The sequence below is a fragment of the Plasmodium yoelii genome (assembly GCF_900002385.2).
Source record: "Plasmodium yoelii strain 17X genome assembly, chromosome: 11".
Lineage (NCBI taxonomy): Eukaryota > Apicomplexa > Aconoidasida > Haemosporida > Plasmodiidae > Plasmodium > Plasmodium yoelii.
This window is the reverse complement of record NC_036183.2, coordinates 562,195-582,750: the sequence shown is the minus strand read 5'-3', so window position 1 is coordinate 582,750 and position 20,556 is coordinate 562,195. Positions and strand designations below refer to the sequence as shown.

The window sequence follows — 20,556 nt, the reverse complement described above, 5'->3', positions numbered from 1 at the left end:
TTTTTTTTTTTTTTCACACACTTGTGTTCAATGGTTTTTTATATGGTAAAAGATCATCATTTTATAAAAATTCTTTTAATATTTCCATGAATTTGTCATTACGCATAAAATAGTATTGGTCTAAAGTTTTGTCAAAATACTTGTAGATTTCCTTTGTTCGGTAGCTTGGTATTTTTGAATTTATAAATTCTACAACATATGTATAACATAAATGATGATGCATAAAATTGATAAAGGAGAAAACAAATTTATATAATCTTTTCTTGCTTTGGTAAATTGAATTATTTTTTTTCCATTCTAATAATGATTGAAAGGCAACATAATTTAAAATATTTATATCTACATCCTTTGCATCTATCTGGGCATTTAAGCATGGTGGATTCTTTAACAAATAAACATAAAGTAATAACCATGCATTAAAAACTATATATGGTACTAAGAAAAAGGTGCAAAAATAAAAGTACCCAAATCCGTAAGCAATAAATCCATATAATATTGATACTAAAGAAAAAATAATTATATATAAATCAAAGTATATTGGTCCTTTTAAAACTTTAAAAAAATCTTCATTTAATGATGTTAATAAGGATTTTCTTGATTTTTCAGAGGAATATGGTAATAAAATAAAAGATGATATTATACTACCAAATAAATTGTTAAGGAATTGATTTTTAAATATTAATCCTCTTTTGCATTCATAAACTAATGAGTAGAGACTTGTAAACATCGTTCCCATGGGTATGCCATATAGAATTATATGAAAAAATGTAAAAAAAATAATATTAAGAAGTTTATTATTTTCTAGTGATAATTTTGAAAAGGCTGTTCCATTTCCATATTTATTATAACAATACCATATGTGTATTAAGAAAATAGTAAACATAATAGTAATATCTCTTAAAAAGTATAATATATACATAAATGTAGAAATATTTATATAATCGTTACAAAATGTCTTAAAGGAATTCATTAAATCTGTTATATAGCTTGTATCTTCTTTTTTCAATATTTGATTTTTAATATTTTCACTTAGCCTTTTATTTCTTTGTTCTATTTTTAATGATTCTCTTAATCGGACTTCTTTACATATATTTTGTGCTGATTTTAAATCCCATACTAATCCCAAATAATAAAAAAGCTGTATTACATATTTTGTTGGGTTTATGCTAAGAATATAAAAATTCTCATTCATAGCATAACAATATGGAAATACGTGATGATAATTATGACATCCCTCTCCAAGAGCTACTATTGATGTAAATATATTATTAGATGCTTTTATATCAGCATTATATGGTCTATGACCAAATGAATGAGAAGCACTATTAATTGACCAAGTAGCATGTAAGGTAATAATCCATCTAAGAGCACCTAAAATTAAAAATCCATCCCAAAAATTGTTATACATATAGTAGGTATATATACCTGGTATTATGAAACAAAAAAAAAAGTTGAAATATGGGTCTAATTTATGTTGTAACATAAGAATTGGATTTTGTAATAGATCGTCAACATAAATTTCCTTTTCTTTTTCCTTAACAAATTTTGTTTTTTGATATAATAACCATCCAACATGACTATAAAAAAAACCATTTCTTATATTATGAGGATCATATTTTGTATCACTGTATTTGTGATGTAAACGGTGATTCTTTGCCCATATTATTACACTACCTTGATTTGCAAAACTATTCAAAATTAGAAATAAAACTTGCACGAATGTACTAGCTTTAAATGCTCTATGTGACCACAATCGATGGGCACCGAATGTTATTCCAAATCCGTTAATGAGGTAAAATGTTATGCACTATAAAAAAAGGAAAAAATGAATATATGAAGTCAATGACATGAATTAACGAAAAAAAAAAAAAGGTAAACAAAATCAACGGAAAGAAAAAAAAACAATTTTACTAACCTGTATTAACAAGGATTTTCGGTATTCATGATGATATAATTTGATTATTCCAATTATGGAAAATACATGAAAAAATAATATAAATGAAAATAACGATGGTCTGAATTGCTTATAATAATCATAAATATATTTAACAAATGCCACGTATCCATAATACATATGAAAGACAATAGAAATAACTGCGAAGTTTTGTATTAAATTATTATTATAATTTTCATCAAATGTATATAATATTTTTGTAAAAAATAAACTTATAAAAATATAATATGCAATATTAAGTCCATCTATTAATTTTTGTAATAATTTTATATTTGAATTGTTTTTGTAAATATTTTTAGCAGTATAAATCAAGTTTGCACATAATTGTAATGTCAAAAATATTTTTACTATTATCAAATTGGGCATTAACTTCCAAAATAAAGAAAAAAATATTACATTGAATGTTTTTGAAAAAAAAACATAAATCCAAACCAAATTTATTTTATTTCCATTATTTCTTTTTTTGGAGTTACTAACATTTTTTGCTTTCATATATTCTTCTTCTTTTTTTTCTTCTTGTTCAATTTGTTCTATAAGTTCCTTTTCTTTTAATATTCCTTTATTTTCCTCTAAGGATTTTTTGTCATTCAAAATGGTCTTTGCTATTTTTTCTAAATGTTCTGATGCATCCCCTATTAATGTGTGATAGTCTACATTTTCATTTTCATTATCTAACTCATATTTATTAACGATTGAAGTTTGATCATTTGATAATTTTTTATTTGTGTTTTTAATTCTTATGCTAAATACTTCTAAAAAACTACACACCTGCACAATATTATATATATGAAGTAAATTAATACCTACTCTGGTATTTATGTTTAAATATTTCAAGCTAATCACAGAAATTATTGAAACTAAAACACCTTTTAAAAGCTTTATAAAATTAACAAAAGATTGAGAACATATTTTTCTCAAAAAATAGCAAGAAACCAAACCAACAATATACGATATATATATTATTGCTACATATTTAACATTCCAATCATTTTCGTCTAACACACTCCAAATAGTTGTGATTGCGTCCCCCAAACTCTTTTGTAACGTCATTGATAAATTTTTTTCGCACACTTTTAATATATCTTAATTTTAATATTGCTTATAAATTACAAAATACAATTTGTTTATTCACATGCGTACAATATATAATGTAAATAAATGCATTGTTTTTTATCATTAAAATATTTCAACTTTTTTGTATATATATACTTCTTATAATTTATGTATTAAAATCCTTAATCTTCAATATATTATAAGTCTTATAAAAAATATATATGTGCTAAAAATATGATATAATACTTTTTTTATTTTTTTTTTATAACGATTTTACATAATTGGTCATATCATTTTAACAAAAAAGACTAATAAGTATTTATATATATTAAATGAAGCATTATTCAGCTATGTGATAAATTTAAAATTATAAAAAATATATGGTTTTGTTTTTTAAGGGCATTAATTTTTTGCTCACCCCTTATTTGCTATATTAATGTTAAAAAAATTGATATAGCGTATTTTTACAATTTTATCGTTACATCAAATAATGTTAATATACGTATATAATTATATTTGTGTGCGTAATATGTATATTATTTTGGCGCGTATACCCATAATATATATATATCATCGAATTTGTTGATTAAAAACAAATTCAAAAAATATATAATAATAAATAAACAGTTTATTATTTATTTTTTATAATATAAATATTTGTATGTGCGTTTTTAAATGCATTTATATTCAAAATATTGTTTAATTCTCATGAATATGTTTTTTCGGTAAGAAAGGGAAATTACAAAATAAACCAAAAAATATATAACATTAGAAGCTATAATAATTTGTTTGGTATTTTGTTTTTTTATTAATATAATTTCGATTTATTTTGAAGTGTCTACTTTACGAATTTTTTTTGTAAAAAAATTAAAAAAAATACTTATCGATAGGTAATGAGGTAGCGAGACATCATTCAAATAAAGTTAACGTATCGAAAAGTAGTGTCATACATATTTAGCATAATATGCATTGTAAACAACAAAAAATAACCACAAAAAATGAACAAAAACAAGTGAATAAAAACAAATGAATAAAAACAAGTGAATCAAAACAAATGAATATATCTGAAAATATGAACGGTTACACAAATATGTGTTCGAAAGCATTTATAATCGATAAATTAATTCATATAATTAAGGAATGCATTCACACACATCTGTTGATTTCTTTAATTCTTATAACTCATTTAACTCCTTTAATTCTTTTATTTCATTAATTAAGTGATCTATTAATTTTTGCCTTAATCCCATTATTCCTTGAAGTTCTTTTACATGGTTAGAATGTTCTTTATACATTAAAATTAAGGTTTTATTTATTTTTTCTTTTCTATTTAAAATAAAATCATTTAATTCATAATGCTTATTTAAATCGACATGTAAATTATATACAGAACTGGGTAAAGGTGTACTATCTCCCAAAAAGTCACCACCTAATGACACATTCTTTTTTCCATTTTTTCCTATAATTAAAAAAATATAAGAAAAAATGTTGATAACGTACACGTAGCAGATATTTTCTTTTGTTTTTTTTTTACAGCTTAAAAATTTTAAATATCAATATATATAATTGTTATAATTTATATGAATTATTAATGATTTTATGATAGTAAAGGAACACCATTTTTCTTGTTATATTTTACCTTTTTTTTTTAGTTTTGATTTTTTTCCATAGAATGTGGAACTTAGTAATACAAAAATTAAAATTACAAAAAAAATAGCTTTCATCTTTTACTAATAGAAGAAAAAAAAATATATACACATATAGATTGTGTAATACAGTTATAAATTAATTTTTTTTATAGAGAATGCATTTTGTCATGTATTTCATTTTTAAGCACATTATTATTTGTTTCTGTAATATTTAATTCATCGTTTTGTCTTTATAATAATAGCATAAGTATATGTTTATATTATACTTTGAAGTGTCCAAGATATATATATATAATTACAAGCTTATTTTAATAATTATAGTATAGTATAGTATACTAAATTGTACATAAAAAACACAAAAAACACAAAAAAATATACAATTTTTTAAAAAGAGGCAATCTTATTAAATATTACACAGAAGGATTTTCCCCTTATAAAATATGTGATATAAATTAATATATCTTAGTTCCTGTATAATATACATACATTACTTATATTTTTAAGTAGAACATTTTTGTTTCTTTTTATATCAATAAAAAACGATACAAACATATTTATTCACTCATTTAATAATAATCCTTTGAAATTTTATGAATTTATATTAATTAGAATTAAATGCAATATATATAATAATAAAGAAAGAAATTTATTAAGCGCATTATTACCGTTGTCAAATATGCATTAAAAAAAATAGTAATTATTTTATAAGCACACTTATTTATATATATATATATCCGTAAATAGTAACATAATATATTTATTTTTTTTATTAATTCATTGAATTTTTATATTTGTTTCTTTATGTTAAAATAATATATTTTTATAAATTTTTTTTTTAAGCTTAAGATCGTTTATCTTTAAAACTTTGGTAAATATAAATATAAAAAATTATAGCATAATATTATATATATTAAAAGTGAAAAACTTAAAAGCATGCATATAATATAATATATCGATATCCCCTTTTTATTTTTTGTGATAATATAAAATCGGAAATTCATATTTTTCTTCTTTCTTTTTAGAAGCCTTTTAATCATATTGTATTTTTAAGGAAACTAGTTGTAATTTTTAATTACAAGGATATTTACTGCTATATTTACGTGTATAAAAAAATATTATTTTGTTCGATATTTGTATAAGCCAAAATGAAAGTATATAAAGACATTTTTACAAATGATGAAGTATGCTCAGATTCATACATTCAAGAAGATCCATTTGGAAATCCTGAATTTCGTGAAATTGCTTTTGAAGTAAAATCAAATAAAAGAATAAAAGGAAATGATGATTATGGTATAGCTGATAATAGTGAAGATGCAGTAGATGGAATGGGAGCTGATGTTGAACACGTCATTGATATTGTTGACTCTTTTCAATTAACATCCACTAGTTTAAGCAAAAAAGAATATAGCGCTTATGTTAAAAACTTTATGCAAAGAATTCTTAAGCATTTAGAAGAGAAGAAACCAGATCGTGTAGATATTTTTAAAACAAAGGCACAACCCTTAATTAAACATATTTTAACAAATTTCGATGATTTCGAATTTTACATGGGAGAATCACTTGATATGGAAGCTGGTTTAATTTATTCATATTATAAAGGTGAAGAAATTACTCCTAGATTTGTTTACATATCAGATGGTTTATTTGAAGAAAAATACTAAAATTTATACATAATGGTGTATATATATAATGGACGTGTTATTACATAATTACTTATGCGTTCTTAAATTAAGTGGAATATTTTTTATACATACATATATATATATATATATATAAATGAATCAGCTTTGTATTTATTAATAACTATAAAATGACCCAATGAATATTTAATTTTCTACCGTCCATTACTGGATGACGCATAAACCACTAAAAAGCTTTTAAATACAAAATATTCTTTTATTTTGTGTAAATAAACAAAATATGCATTTAAAAGAAGTAAAAAATTATCACTACCTTAGTATACTTATTGCTTTTTTATAGGGATATAATATATTTTTTCTCCCTATAGTTGTATTCGTTACTTCATATTAAATTTATAGAAAAATATGTTCAAGCAAAAAGTATGATGGTTAATATTTATGCAATTTATTGTGTCGAAATGTATTCACAGGTTAATATATATATGCTATTATTGTGACAAATATTTCAATTGAGTATTTCCATTTATTTGACAACGATAAATTGTTTCCAAAAAATAAATATAATAATGAATTAATAATATGTCAATAAGTATATATACAATAACTGACTTATTATGTTTTTTATTTAACTTTATTTTCCCTAAATGAATATTACAGTATGAATTATTATTTTCAAATAATACAGCATATATTTTACTTTGAAAATAAAAAATATATTTTTTTTTTATATAATTAAAGGCTTCTTCAATATAACCTTTTTATCATATTATAACATTTATATAAAGATTTGACAAAAACATTTGTCGATTCACAAAGAATATTTATACTTTATTACATTTATATATTTACTATTGATTTAAGGGTAAAAAATTATTAATGATATTTATTATCCCCATGTGCATATTTATATGGGGGTATATATTATAATAACAATATTTTTTTCGTTTTTATATTTATTATGTGTTTTCTTTAAATGTTTCATAAAATAATAAAAGAGTAATATATATAACAATTATTTCCTTTTTGAATACATATAATAACCATATGTACATATTTCTTTTGTTTATATCCATTACATTTATATACATAGACCATTACATTTTTTTTACTCAAATTTGCATAAATTTTATTCTTTTAAAAAACATTATTTTTAAATATATATAAAAAGCTCTGATATCTTGCGTTTGTCATCGTTAAATAAAATATTAAGAAAATTAAATTTTAATAATATTTTATTTGTCAGATTGTAAATTTTTACGCAATTTTTTCTTCATCGCCTTAATAGCTATATATTAATGCTGCAGTCTTCGGTAAAGAAGACGTCGAAAAAAAAGAATAAATATAAAAAAAAAAATATATATTTATTTTTCACAAAAAAAAGAAAAAAAAGTCATGCAGCAGGCGGGGCCATTTCTTTAATCTCATTTTATAAAAAAAAAAATAATAATCAATATAAAAAAAGCTCTTACTCAGCATATTTTAATGCACGTACTACTATATATGCAACATATATTTTTCCATATACAATTTAATTATATTATGTATATATACGCATTTATAAATAATTTATTCGGAACATGATATATCTTTTTAATAACTCAAGTAATTATAATATTACTAATGCATAAAAAATAGCCAATAAAATGAAATAAAAAGTAGTGGAAAAAATATTTTATGCTAAAAAATATAAACAAAATAAATATTTGAAAATATTATAGAATTATAGCTAAAACTCAGGGGGGGAAGTGTTTTATGAAGCTAGTTAAGTATTATTTATTTGTATATTGGAATACGTATACAAAAATATATAGTTTTACATTTTTTAAGCAATTGAACAAATATATTAATTAAAAAGTATATTTGGAAGTAATATATTATATAAGGGGATACAATATTTTATATTTTGTGCTTATTTAATATTTTTTTAATTATAAAAAAAATTATAAGGTGTTGTAGAAGCACATTATTATGTATATCATTTAATGAAATATATATTACACGATTAATACTATTATTTATTTTTTTACATATTACATTCTCTGTATATTTTTTAATGAGCTCTTTACCATCGAAAGTATCGATTTATGTTCATTCATATTAAATACAAAACGTATATATTATATTATGTATCATACTATAAAATATATATAAATGTGTATAATAGAAAAGAGACATGGTAAATTTTAGAAAGTGGGTATATAATTGCTACATAGTTTCCAGATAAACCTTTTACTTTTAAAATATAACTACAATTTATGTTGGAATATCTTATTCATATAAACTTATATTTAAGTTTATGTGTTGTATTATTTAATAATGGTTAATATTGTATACAATTATTTATAATTTCATCGTGATATAAAACTACACATATATATAAACGCATATTAAATATAATATAAGTTTTTATTGATGTTTTAATTGATTTACTAATATAAATGAAAATTTTCGCATTATATAAAAAACAAAATAAATTTGAAGCATAAAAGTAAAAATTCCAACTATTCCTTAAAAAAATATTTCCCAATATTTTGTTATATTTTAGTTATATGTTTTATGATACAACTCAAAAAATGTATTATTGATATTTACATTTATTTTATTATGATTTAATATCTATTCCGTTCGGTGTCCTCTTACGAAAATGTCTCCATTGGATAAAGAATATATTAGTTTATTATTTTCCACTATAATATTCTATAAAAAGGTGTTCAAAATAAAAGAATTACGTCAATATAGTATATATTATATATTTGTGTATATTTTTTTCCTTTGTCTTGATTTTTACTTTTATTGGAAATTCATGTTTTAGTGTCCTAACAAATTTCTTCTCTATAACATCAAATCTAAAAAAAAAATATTCATTTAAAAACTGTATAATTTATATAATCAAATTAAATTAAAATATTAATCTAAAATATTATACATTTTGATCGTATTATCTTCTGATGCTATAAATAAATATTTATTATTTTTATCCATTGGGCATTTATTTGCACTTGATGGTCCTAATTATAATTTCAATAAAAAAATTAAATAATTATATAGAAAAATCAAATATAAAAACAAAATCATAGTTTGTTGATATATAACATAAGAAACCTGCATCGATGTTGATAAGGCATCTATTTGCTCGAACGTCCCAAATTTTAACGACGCCTCCAGAATCACAAGAATATATCCATTTCCCCTAAATATAAATGATCATGTTATTAGTGTTTTTGTTTTTTTAACACAAAAAATATTTTTAATTATTTTTATCATCATTATTATTATTACATCTGTACTGAAATTAGAGTAATTGCACGGAAAGCTATGTCCATAAAAAGTATTTATACATAGCCCACTTTTCATATCCCATGTTGATACCTATATTAAAAAAAATGTTATATATTCGAAATTTGTACCCTATTAAAATTATAAATATGTGATTTATGCGTAAAGGGGGAAGAATTACTGTTTTGTCAGCAGATGCGCTAGTGAGGGTTTTGAAAAATGGATGAAAATTTACACAATTTATGCTATCAACATGCCCTCTTAATATTTGCCTTTGTCTTAAGCTATTCATGTCAAATATTCTAATTGTCTGATCCATGGATGCAGATGCAAAAAAATTTCCTATAAAGTTGATAATAATAAATATATATATTAACTTGTTTCATATAAATATATTTATGTGTAAATATACTCTTTTATACTTTACACAATTCAATTAATAACTTAAAAAATGAAGACAATTTTGTATACGATTTCATTACAAAATTTAAATTACATATATACATTTATCTATATATAAATATGTAATTTTTATAAATTAAAAACCTTCATAATGAAATGATAGACTCCATATAGGGCCGGCTGAATTCATAAAAGTATGAATACACTTTTCTTTAAGCATATCCCATAATTTTATTTTAGAATCTCCACTACATGTACATAAAATATTCCCTTTTTTATTAAAACATATATCTCCTATCCATTTTTTATGAGCTTGTGATTCCATTACTAATTCATAATTTGATGCACTCCACGTTTTCCATTTACCGTCATCACCTCCTGTTGCTATTAATTGAACCTCTTTGTTGTAAGCAATACCTAATACTGCACTGTTATGAGCATTAAAGGATTTTTCAATGCTTAAAGAGGAAACACAAATATTATATTTATCATATTCATTTTCACTTAATTCACAAGGGGAATCTTCATTATTGGGCCATGGGGTATCTTCTCTTTTTGTATTTTTTTTTGATATTTTTTTATCTTCTTTTGAAATGATACTTTCAGTTAAATTATTACCTTTTTCATCATTGGAAGAAATATTAACCAATGAGGGAGATCCGCTATTTCCTAATAAATCTTTAAGCCGTTCAATATACTTGTTTAAACCTTCGATTTTTGTATCTCTTTTTTCTTTTTCTAATGTAACTAACATTTTTTCTTTAAGTGTAGACTTTGAAAAAAAGAAAAGGCGTTATACATTACATTTATTTAAATAAATTTCAGTTGATATTTTTTGTTAATTCTTAAAATATAAAAAAAGACATGTGTGTCATTAGAATATTTACTTCGTATTTAGCCCTTATTTCCCCTATCGAATTTTGAATCTTTTCAATTTCTTTTTTTTGCTTTTGGATTTCTTCTATCAAAGGTACAAAAATAAAATTACAAAAGAAAATTTATTTATGATATATAAAAAAATGAACATATTAATATTGAATATCTATATATATCGAACACCGTGATTTTAATCATACTATTCAAGGTTTCCTTCTCCTGTATAACTCTTTTATGATGCATTAAATAGTAGTCTCTTTCCTTTATTGTTTTTTGGATTTTTTTACTGTTATATAAAAAAAATGTTATAAAGGTTAATCATATGTTTAAATGATACAAAGAACATCCGTTTTAGTGTATATTATATTTGAAACTAATTACTTTGCTTCTTCTAGAGAATTTTGAATGTCCTTTGTAAATTCTTGATGATTCCAAAAGTCATTTCTCAAAAGCTCATTTTGAGTAAGTATATCTTCACGTTTACCCTTTCTTAGTATATTAATATCATCACCATATTTTTTAAAATATTCCTTCTAATTTAAAAATAATTCATTTTATTTTTTTACATTTGTAGTTATTAACAGAAACGTATATGATGCAACTAAAACAAAAAGACATTCTAAATAAAAAATATTTAAAATTAAAAGCATAATTATTTGTCTAACTTCAAATACTTCAAGTGATTCTATAAATTCATGTTCAATCATAAAGTTGTGTATGAATGAAAGAGCCATAAGAAAATGCTTATCATCAGTTGGAATACTGATTGGTCCTTTTTCTCCTTTGAAATAAAAATAAATATTAATACATAAAACATAACTAAGCATCCTCTATTTCAAACGGTCAGATGTTTATATTATGCAAACAAATATTATGTGTTGATATTTATAACATTAATAATTCAATAATTAAAAAGAGAATGTATAAGTTTTAAAATAATTACTTTTGTCTGCGATTATTTCATTTTTATTAAAGCTTGATATATTAATTACTTTGGCATTCTTTAATAATTTTTCAAAATATTCTGAATTATCACTGTCTGATTCTAGATTTGATTCTGTATTTGAATTATCATGACATTTATTTACATTTTGTTCAAATTGCTTATTCAAATGATCAACATCATTTTCTTTATTATCATTCTCCACTAGGAATGTTGCATTATATTCATCATTATCTAATTTGTCTATATTTGATTTTTTATCTCCTTCGATATTTTCCTTTTTTATGTTTATCATTTCTAAATTAATTTTTATTTTTCATAATAGTTTATGCTTTTATAGCGTTATTATTTTAGAGAAACTTATGTTCCTCTTTTAAAATGGATGTCTTTATGAAAATACTTATAGAAAAAAAATGAAATTTTATATACTTTTTAAACAATTAAACATGTACAATTGTACTTTTTCCGGTAAATACCTTATTAAATATATTTTTTGCAAGGTTCTTAGGACATTATGAAATTATATAATTAAATTATATGGTAAATTATTTTCGTTTATTTTATCTTTATCTGCAGTTTGATGATTTTTAAGATAAAGCATTATGTTTTATTATAGAGAATCAAATAAATAAATAAATATTATTTATTATAGACAAAATATATAATTCGTAATATCTAAAAAAGGTGTAAAAATGTGTGCAAAATTGATAAATGAAAAATATAGTTATATCAATCTAAAAATAAAAACCTATAAATATAGAAGTATAAAACAAAATATATGAGATACTTTAAATAATTTAAAAATAATTATATATGTATAAAACAAAAATTATTACTACTCAAGTTCTATGTTTTATCACATGACATCAAAAATTGAAATGAAAAATTGTTGAAACTACAAAAACACGCTCCTCCATTTTTTTTTTTCGCTTTTTTTATTCTTTTGTTAAGAGGATTTAAATCATCAAGTGTTTTTAATTCTACTGAACGGTGAACTGCGTTATTTTTATTTAGTGTTCTTTCCATTCCATTTTCGTGTGTTTCTATTAAAGACAGAGAGTTATTTTTGAAAACATTTTCGTGGTCAACACATAAAATATGATTTTCACGAGATTTCACATTTATTTTTTTATTATTATCATCCTTAATATTTTTAAATTCATTAACCAAACAGTTATCATTTTCTATACACATGGCGCTATAATTTTGAATGATATCCTTATTTATATTTCTTGTTTTCGGACTGAAATTTTTTTTATTAATGTCATAGTATATAATATTATTGTAATTGAGTGTCTTGATGCTATTTAAATAGGTGTTATTTGGAATGGTAAAATTGTTTTTTGATTCTAGAAGCTTTATAATGGGGAGTTTGTTCACATGTTCATTTTTAGTTCCATTGTACATTGCATAATCAAAACCTTCGAATTTTGCATTCGGTTTACTTTTATTAGTAATTTCAGCGGTTGAATATGCATTGCTAATTTTTCTTTGAAAAAAAATGTTTTTCAATGTTTTTTTTATAACAAAATTTTCATAATTAATAAGAGGATGTGACTCTACAATATTATTACACACATTTGGTAAATTGTTTTGGTCCTTAATATCATTATTCCTTGTTTTTTGGTGTTTATTATTTTTATGATTTGATACATTAATGTTTTTTCTTAAAAAAATAATATTAGGTATGTCCTTTGTGTTTGAATTAAGCAAATCATTATATGGTATTTCTACAGGTTTTAAAATGCCAGAAAGTGTATTTTGCACTGTACAGTTTCTATAGCAATGAGAAGGCACAATTTGTTCGTTTTTTCGAGGAATTATAGATTCATTTTTTTCTTTAAATGCATTATCTTTAACTTTGTTTTTCTCCATTTCATTATAAAAATACCCTTTTAAAGCAGTAATTTAATTCATATATATATTTATAATTCATGGACAATAATCCAAACATGCAGATATTGATGTTTTTAGTTATAACAAAATAATTTAAAATAAAATAATACAAAAAAACATAACCAAATGATTCTAAACACAAACAACAATTGTTTTATTAAAGAATTTACAGACTACAATTTTATGATGAAAAACCTGACAATATAAAACAACTTATGGTTAAGAAGGAAATTATGAGTTTTAACATTTTTATTAAATATGATTAAATGTATATACATTTATCACATGGGAATTGATGAATTATTTCTGTCTTATAATTTTATTTTTTGTAATTAGCCATTATTATATATGTTTTTTTGTATATAGTATATTCTAAAATACAAACTATTAAAATTGTATAAGTAATTTTAAAGATTAGCTTATATTAAAGATTATAAATTTAGTATGAAGCATAATATTTTTTGCATGTAGAAAATTGTTTTGGGATAATGCTTATATTTTTTAATAACAAAGTAATATATTTTATTTATAACATATCCTGGAAACTGTAAGATGTTAAAGTAATTGCTCATAACGTATTTATAAAAATTCCTATGAAAGAAATGAGATGAAAAATATCTCCAATTATCATTCCTTATATCTAACTCCATGTTTGGGAAAAGGCTAATTAATGAATGAGAGCCTTTTAAACACCGTTTACAAAATAAAAACATTTGAAAACAAACAAATGTATGGAATTTAAAAAGAAACATTATAATATTTTTTCATTATCATATGTCTATGATAACAGCTTTATATCAAAATATATTAATTTTTTGAATATAATTAGAATAGAAATATCCCATGTGTTATATTTATAATAATCATAAAAATGACAATATTAATGTTTCATATAGTGAACAAATATTATGATAATAAAAGGCTATATTTATACAAGATAATCTTTTAATCAATTTTATATCGATAAAACAATGTATTATTTTTATATAGTAAATTATATATTTTAATTAAATATTGTAAATTAATTTGAATATTATAATAAATTTGTTTCATTTAATAATAATATTTATTATAATAATTTTGATAAAATGTGTGTGTTAATTTATATTAATATTTTAAAATTTATTATAATAATTTATTTATAATATAATTTTATTAATTATTAAAGTGTTAATTTTATTTTTTATAATTTAAAAACAATTAAAATAATAATTAAAATTAATTACACATAATATTTTTAAATATAATTATAATAATAAATTTAAATTTTATAAAAATATAATTTATTATATTAATTATTTAAAATAATGATAAATAATAAATAATTATTAATTTCATTTATGAATTAAATAATAAATAAAAATAATTATAAATATAATTAATTTATATTATAATATTAATATACTATATAATTTATTTATTTAATTAAAAATAAAATATATTTAATTTATTTATAAATAATAAGTAGATAATTATATATATAATTAAAAAATATTTATTATTATATTAAATAAATATAAATATATTAAATAATTTTAATAATATATGGTTAAATTAATATAAAATTAATTTAATTATTAATTTATTTATTTTAATTAAATATATATATTTTAAATTAATTATGTATATTATTTATTATTTTAAATATATATATTTATTAATTTATTTATTATTATAATTAAATATATATATTTTTTTAATTAATTATATATATTATTTATTAATTTATTTATTATTTAAATAAATATATATTATTTTATTAAATAATATTTTAATTAATACTATTAATTATATAATAATAAATAATATATTTTAATAATTATTAATAAAATTATTTTAATTATATATATTATTTATTTTAAATTAGTTAATTTTAATAATATATTATATTTTTAATTATTTTATAGTAATAACACTAATTATTATATTTTTAAATAATTAATATACTATATTTTATTATAATTTAATTAAATATAATAATTGTTTTAATTATTATAATATATTTTATTATAAATATATTATTATTTTAATTAATTATTATAAATGTATTATTATTTTATTAATTATAAATATAATATTTAATTTTAATTAATTATTATAAATATATTATTATTTTATTAATTATATAAATATATATAATATTTATTTTCAATTATGTATTATAATATTTAATTTAATTAATTATATAATATTTATTTTAATTAATTATATATTATTTACTTTAATTATATAATATTTATTTTAATTAATTATATATTATTTACTTTAATTAATTATATATTGTTTATTTTAATTATTTTAAATTAATTGTGTATATATAATATGTAATTTTATTTAATTATATAATATTTATTTTAATTAATTATATATTATTTACTTTAATTATATATATTATTTACTTTAATTAATTATATATTGTTTATTTTAATTATTTTAAATTAATTATATTATATAATATTTATTTTTAATTAATTATATATTATTTATTTTAATTATCTTATAATAACATTAATTTATTTTTTAAATATTTAATTTTAAATATAATTATTTAATTTAATAATTATTATATTTATTTTACACACATTAATTTATTGTCTAGTATATAATTTTTTATGAGTTTAATAAAATTGTTTTATATTATATATTTATTCTCATTGGTTTTTTATTTTAGTATACATTATAATTTTGTGACAAATTAATATATATAAGTGATATTTTACATTTTTTTATAGAAATAATATAGAAAGTTTCATTTTATATTAGTATCTAAAAGTTTATATTTTCTCATAATCAATATCATTTTTTTTACTACAATTTTTCTCATATTAGTAGATAAAACAACATAAGATTAAATTATTTAAAAAAATTTTGAAGTTATAACTGGTATATATTTTCGGTTTACATAAATTCAAATTCTAATCATATTCTTTGGAAATGAAATATCCACTACATCTATAGATATATATGCATTTTAATGTCTCTACAAAACTTTCAATTTTAATGAATAATTTTTGATCATATACCATTGTATTTACTATTATATTAGCATAATTGATTTGTGGCTATAAATTGTGCTAAAATATTTATCAGCTTATCCTTATAAAATAAAAATATCATTGGAGCATTAGTGGATAAACAAATTATATATATACAAATAAAAATCATTTTTATAAATGTCACAATAAAACAATATGTCATTTTAAACATATATAACTCCGAGGACCTTTATTAAGATAAATGGTCTTATAATAATTTTTTGAATGTTTTTTTTCTGAGGATCTTAGATGTAGTATATGGAGTAGATACGTATGTTGTAACATTTTTAATAATAAATACAATAATTGAACCAATTCCTTTAGCACTATTCTTATGCATGAATGTCTTATAATGAAATTGTATCATTAACAAAACACATTGTCATAGATATCTTATACTTAACAGTAAATATATGGTTTATTATTGAAAATAGAAACTCATTTAATATGGAGATCAAATCAAATACCATTTTTACAGACATTTTATAAATTTATCGATCTCTGAAAAAATCTATGCACATATTTTATTATAATAATTAAAAGAATTATATAAACATTAAGATGAATATATTTGTGAAATCAAATGATTAAAGGTATAAACCATGTATTTTTTAAATTATGATTGATCCTAGTCACTAATACATTATTATAAAAGGAAACTATTATATTCATTTGATATATTTTAATATTTCCAAAGATATGTGGCATAAATTTATTTTTGATAGTTCTATAAAAATTATCCATGTATAAAAATTTAATGGGCATTTCATATTATCAACCATGAAAATATCATCATACACAAAAAATTTTAGAAAAACTGAATGAAATAAAGATTCCTTAAAACTATTTTATTATGAAACACTTCCAAGCTATAATGAGCATTACTTGTTTATATTTGAAATTTAAGAAAAAAAGAGCAAAAATCAACAAATAATATTGTATTTTTTCTTTTTAATAATGAACAATAAATGTTATTATTTATAGACACATATATGTGCTTTATTTTATGCAATATAGATTCGTACTTTACGTTGGCGAATATCCACAATATAATATTTTTTGACTGAAGCATAAACAAATCTATGTGATATATTAAATAATTAGACAATAAATGTATACTTTTATTCATAATAAAAAATATTTCCGAAGTTAAAAAAATGAAACATTCTCATTTCATTGAAATTTAACCAATTTATATCGTTTATTAGAACCATAATATATTATAAATATATAGAATAGTAATTTAGGACATTTTACATAATTTTAGATTGACATATTTATTATTCAAATAATGTTTATCATGCTATTAATACTCTTAGGTTACCATTTAAAAAAAAAATATATATATTTAAAGATAAATAAATAAATAAGGTAGTAATTCTCAAAGAAGCGACTGTACATATATATATATTACAAAAGAGTGTTAAATACATTTAAAGTTTGTTAATTCACCCACATTGCTTTGTCATTATTTGTGAGAAAATATAGATATATGTTTTTTTGCTTAAACCTTTTTTATGGTTTTATTTGGCACTAGTTGATCTTATTTACATTTGAAGAAAATATATATATGTTTTATACCTCAATAAAATATTATTGTTTTATCTTTATAATACATATATATCTCTTTCATTTGATTTTATACAAAGACAATGATATTGAGAAAATATATTAAAAAATCCCAAAATGTGAACGTTTGAAAAGAGATATTTGCATATCATGTATTGTTCATTTCATAATAAGATTTATTTAATTGTTATACACCTTAAAAACATGATTTTCTGTATTATGTAACATGCATGTATTTTTATGAACAAATAAGACAAATGACAGCATTAAGCAAATATTAATTTCTAATAGTATTCATTATATGCAATGATTATATAAGTATATATAAATAAAACCATTTAAACGGTTATTGCAAATTGTGAACTTTTTATATGTTGAACATAAATTTTCTGAAGCGAGTGTAATTTTATTGAATACATATACAATGCTCTCTATATACTCTTAATATAGATGTTTACATATTGAAATGCATTATTACATTTTTTTAATTTATATAATTCTTCGAATTAGAGGAAAATTGTATTTGTTTAGATCGATCGTTATGTTTTGCATTCAATTTTCTCTACATATGCTGGATATACATACTTTAGAAAGCATTTTATTATTTTATAAAAATAACACCAAGAACAACATAATTGTGCTGAAATATGTATTGTATATAACATCTTCCTTATCATTTCACTTTTAATTGTGTTGAATCACAGATTCATTAATTATTAAAATTATTGTTATTTTGAATGAAACATGTATCTTAAAAAGTGAAAGTATACATAATACCAAAATATATAATTATTGTTTGTTTATGATCGATTACTATGCAAATGTCAATATTATTTATAACTTCTATAATTCGTTATACAATTATGGGGATGGTACCTTGTTCAATAATTATATATACAATTAGATTTTTAATCAGACCTTTAAATGAAATAATTTCTATAGACATAATACTGGGTGATGTGTTTGACTTGCATATATTTTTTAATTTGGTATAAATCTTATTATATCCATCTAACATACTCCTTTACACTTTTTTTATTAAAAGTTAAAATACAAAATAATTTTTTTAATTACAATTTTTATACTTATCAAAACATTTAAATTTACATTATAATATCACATTGATAGTTATTAAAAAACAGTATTACTATCATTTATAATACAGAATGATATGCTGATTACTAAAATTGTAAATATAAATTAACTATAAACTATATAATATTACAATAAATAATACCATAAATTTTATATTAATTATATCCAATATATATTTTAAAATATAACAAAATTCATATATATAAAATTTATTTTATTTGTCAGGAGTGGGGTTCGAACCCACGCCCTTACGGACAGCGGCCTAAACGCTGCGCCTTAGACCACTCGGCCATCCTGACATAACCATTATTTATTCATAATAAAATTATATTTTATAAACCTATTATAAAATAACATAATACTTAACATTTTTTTATTCACATTTTTAATTTAGTGTTAAATACAATACATATGAAAAAATATCCGATTTTATTGCTGTCACGAAAAAAATAATTTTTATCTTTGATGCATATATAGCCTTTTTATATAGCATTTATAGAATTAATAAATTTTAAATTCATATTGAATTTAAATATTTTTTGGAAATATTAATTCCTAATATTCATAGGTTATATAGTAAAATTAAGAAAAATAAATCTAAATGTTCGCTATATTTTAAGAGGATAAATTTTTCTTTTGTGAAATTAATTTAACGAAAAAATATTTTCCCAGTCTACCTTAATGTATTATAGATTCTATATAGGTACACAATGAAAAGAAGATTTCCTTAAACTTTTAAAACTTCAATTAAGTGAATTTGTGTATAATAACAAATTAAAAAAACAAATGGTTTAAAGCTATATAATATTTCATTGAAATATAAATTTTATTGATTTGTAAAAAGGCAGATCATCGTCTATTCACTTCAATATTGAAATTTAAGCAAAGAATATCCTAATTTTTATATTATACATAATATGGATATCAAGAAAAATTATGGAGAAATAATGAAATAGCATACATTACGAAAGAGTATAAAATAATTAGTGTAAACAAATTTTAACATTAAAATCAAATATTATATTATATATTTTTTATACATATGTCTAATACATTATATACATCTTTCGATATATATTAAATTAGACATTTAAATATGTTTATACATAATACACGTTATGTTATTGCATGTTTTTGGCCATTTTAATTTTATATTTTTCCTTTTTAT

At 20.0% G+C, this 20,556-nt stretch overlaps 5 protein-coding genes and 2 non-coding genes across 7 annotated transcripts; 1 reads left to right on the top strand and 6 right to left on the bottom strand.

The window, feature by feature from the left end:
- Nucleotides 1-61: 61 nt before the first annotated feature.
- PY17X_1111900 (stearoyl-CoA desaturase, putative) lies at nt 62-3,004 on the bottom strand (the record flags this gene model as incomplete). Its single annotated transcript, XM_720178.1, has 2 exons — nt 62-1,807; nt 1,916-3,004. The coding sequence occupies 2 exons, from the start codon at nt 3,002-3,004 to the stop codon at nt 62-64; spliced, it is 2,835 nt and encodes a 944-aa protein (XP_725271.1).
- Nucleotides 3,005-4,182: 1,178 nt separating this feature from the next.
- On the bottom strand, nt 4,183-4,731 carry PY17X_1111800 (conserved Plasmodium protein, unknown function; the record flags this gene model as incomplete). Its single annotated transcript, XM_022956464.1, has 2 exons — nt 4,183-4,466; nt 4,647-4,731. 2 exons carry the CDS (start codon nt 4,729-4,731, stop codon nt 4,183-4,185), a joined length of 369 nt encoding a protein of 122 aa, XP_022812367.1.
- A 1,070-nt stretch (nt 4,732-5,801) lies between these two features.
- On the top strand, nt 5,802-6,317 carry PY17X_1111700 (translationally-controlled tumor protein homolog, putative; the record flags this gene model as incomplete). Its single annotated transcript, XM_720179.1, has 1 exon — nt 5,802-6,317. The coding sequence occupies one exon, from the start codon at nt 5,802-5,804 to the stop codon at nt 6,315-6,317; it is 516 nt and encodes a 171-aa protein (XP_725272.1).
- Nucleotides 6,318-7,458: 1,141 nt separating this feature from the next.
- Nucleotides 7,459-7,615, bottom strand: PY17X_1111600. Its single transcript, XR_002696578.1, has one exon. It is a non-coding gene; the product is annotated as a small nucleolar RNA snoR04 (small nucleolar RNA).
- Nucleotides 7,616-8,912: 1,297 nt separating this feature from the next.
- Nucleotides 8,913-12,088, bottom strand: PY17X_1111500 (WD repeat-containing protein, putative; the record flags this gene model as incomplete). The annotated part of the gene is made up of 12 exons (XM_022956461.1): nt 8,913-8,993; nt 9,085-9,142; nt 9,223-9,304; nt 9,399-9,486; nt 9,576-9,665; nt 9,754-9,914; nt 10,119-10,746; nt 10,862-10,935; nt 11,051-11,136; nt 11,232-11,383; nt 11,516-11,631; nt 11,794-12,088. 12 exons carry the CDS (start codon nt 12,086-12,088, stop codon nt 8,913-8,915), a joined length of 1,911 nt encoding a protein of 636 aa, XP_022812366.1.
- Nucleotides 12,089-12,639: 551 nt separating this feature from the next.
- Nucleotides 12,640-13,668, bottom strand: PY17X_1111400 (conserved Plasmodium protein, unknown function; the record flags this gene model as incomplete). Its single annotated transcript, XM_022956460.1, has 1 exon — nt 12,640-13,668. The coding sequence occupies one exon, from the start codon at nt 13,666-13,668 to the stop codon at nt 12,640-12,642; it is 1,029 nt and encodes a 342-aa protein (XP_022812365.1).
- Nucleotides 13,669-19,607: 5,939 nt separating this feature from the next.
- PY17X_1111300 lies at nt 19,608-19,687 on the bottom strand. The gene has a single exon. It is a non-coding gene; the product is annotated as a tRNA-Leu (tRNA).
- Nucleotides 19,688-20,556: the final 869 nt, after the last annotated feature.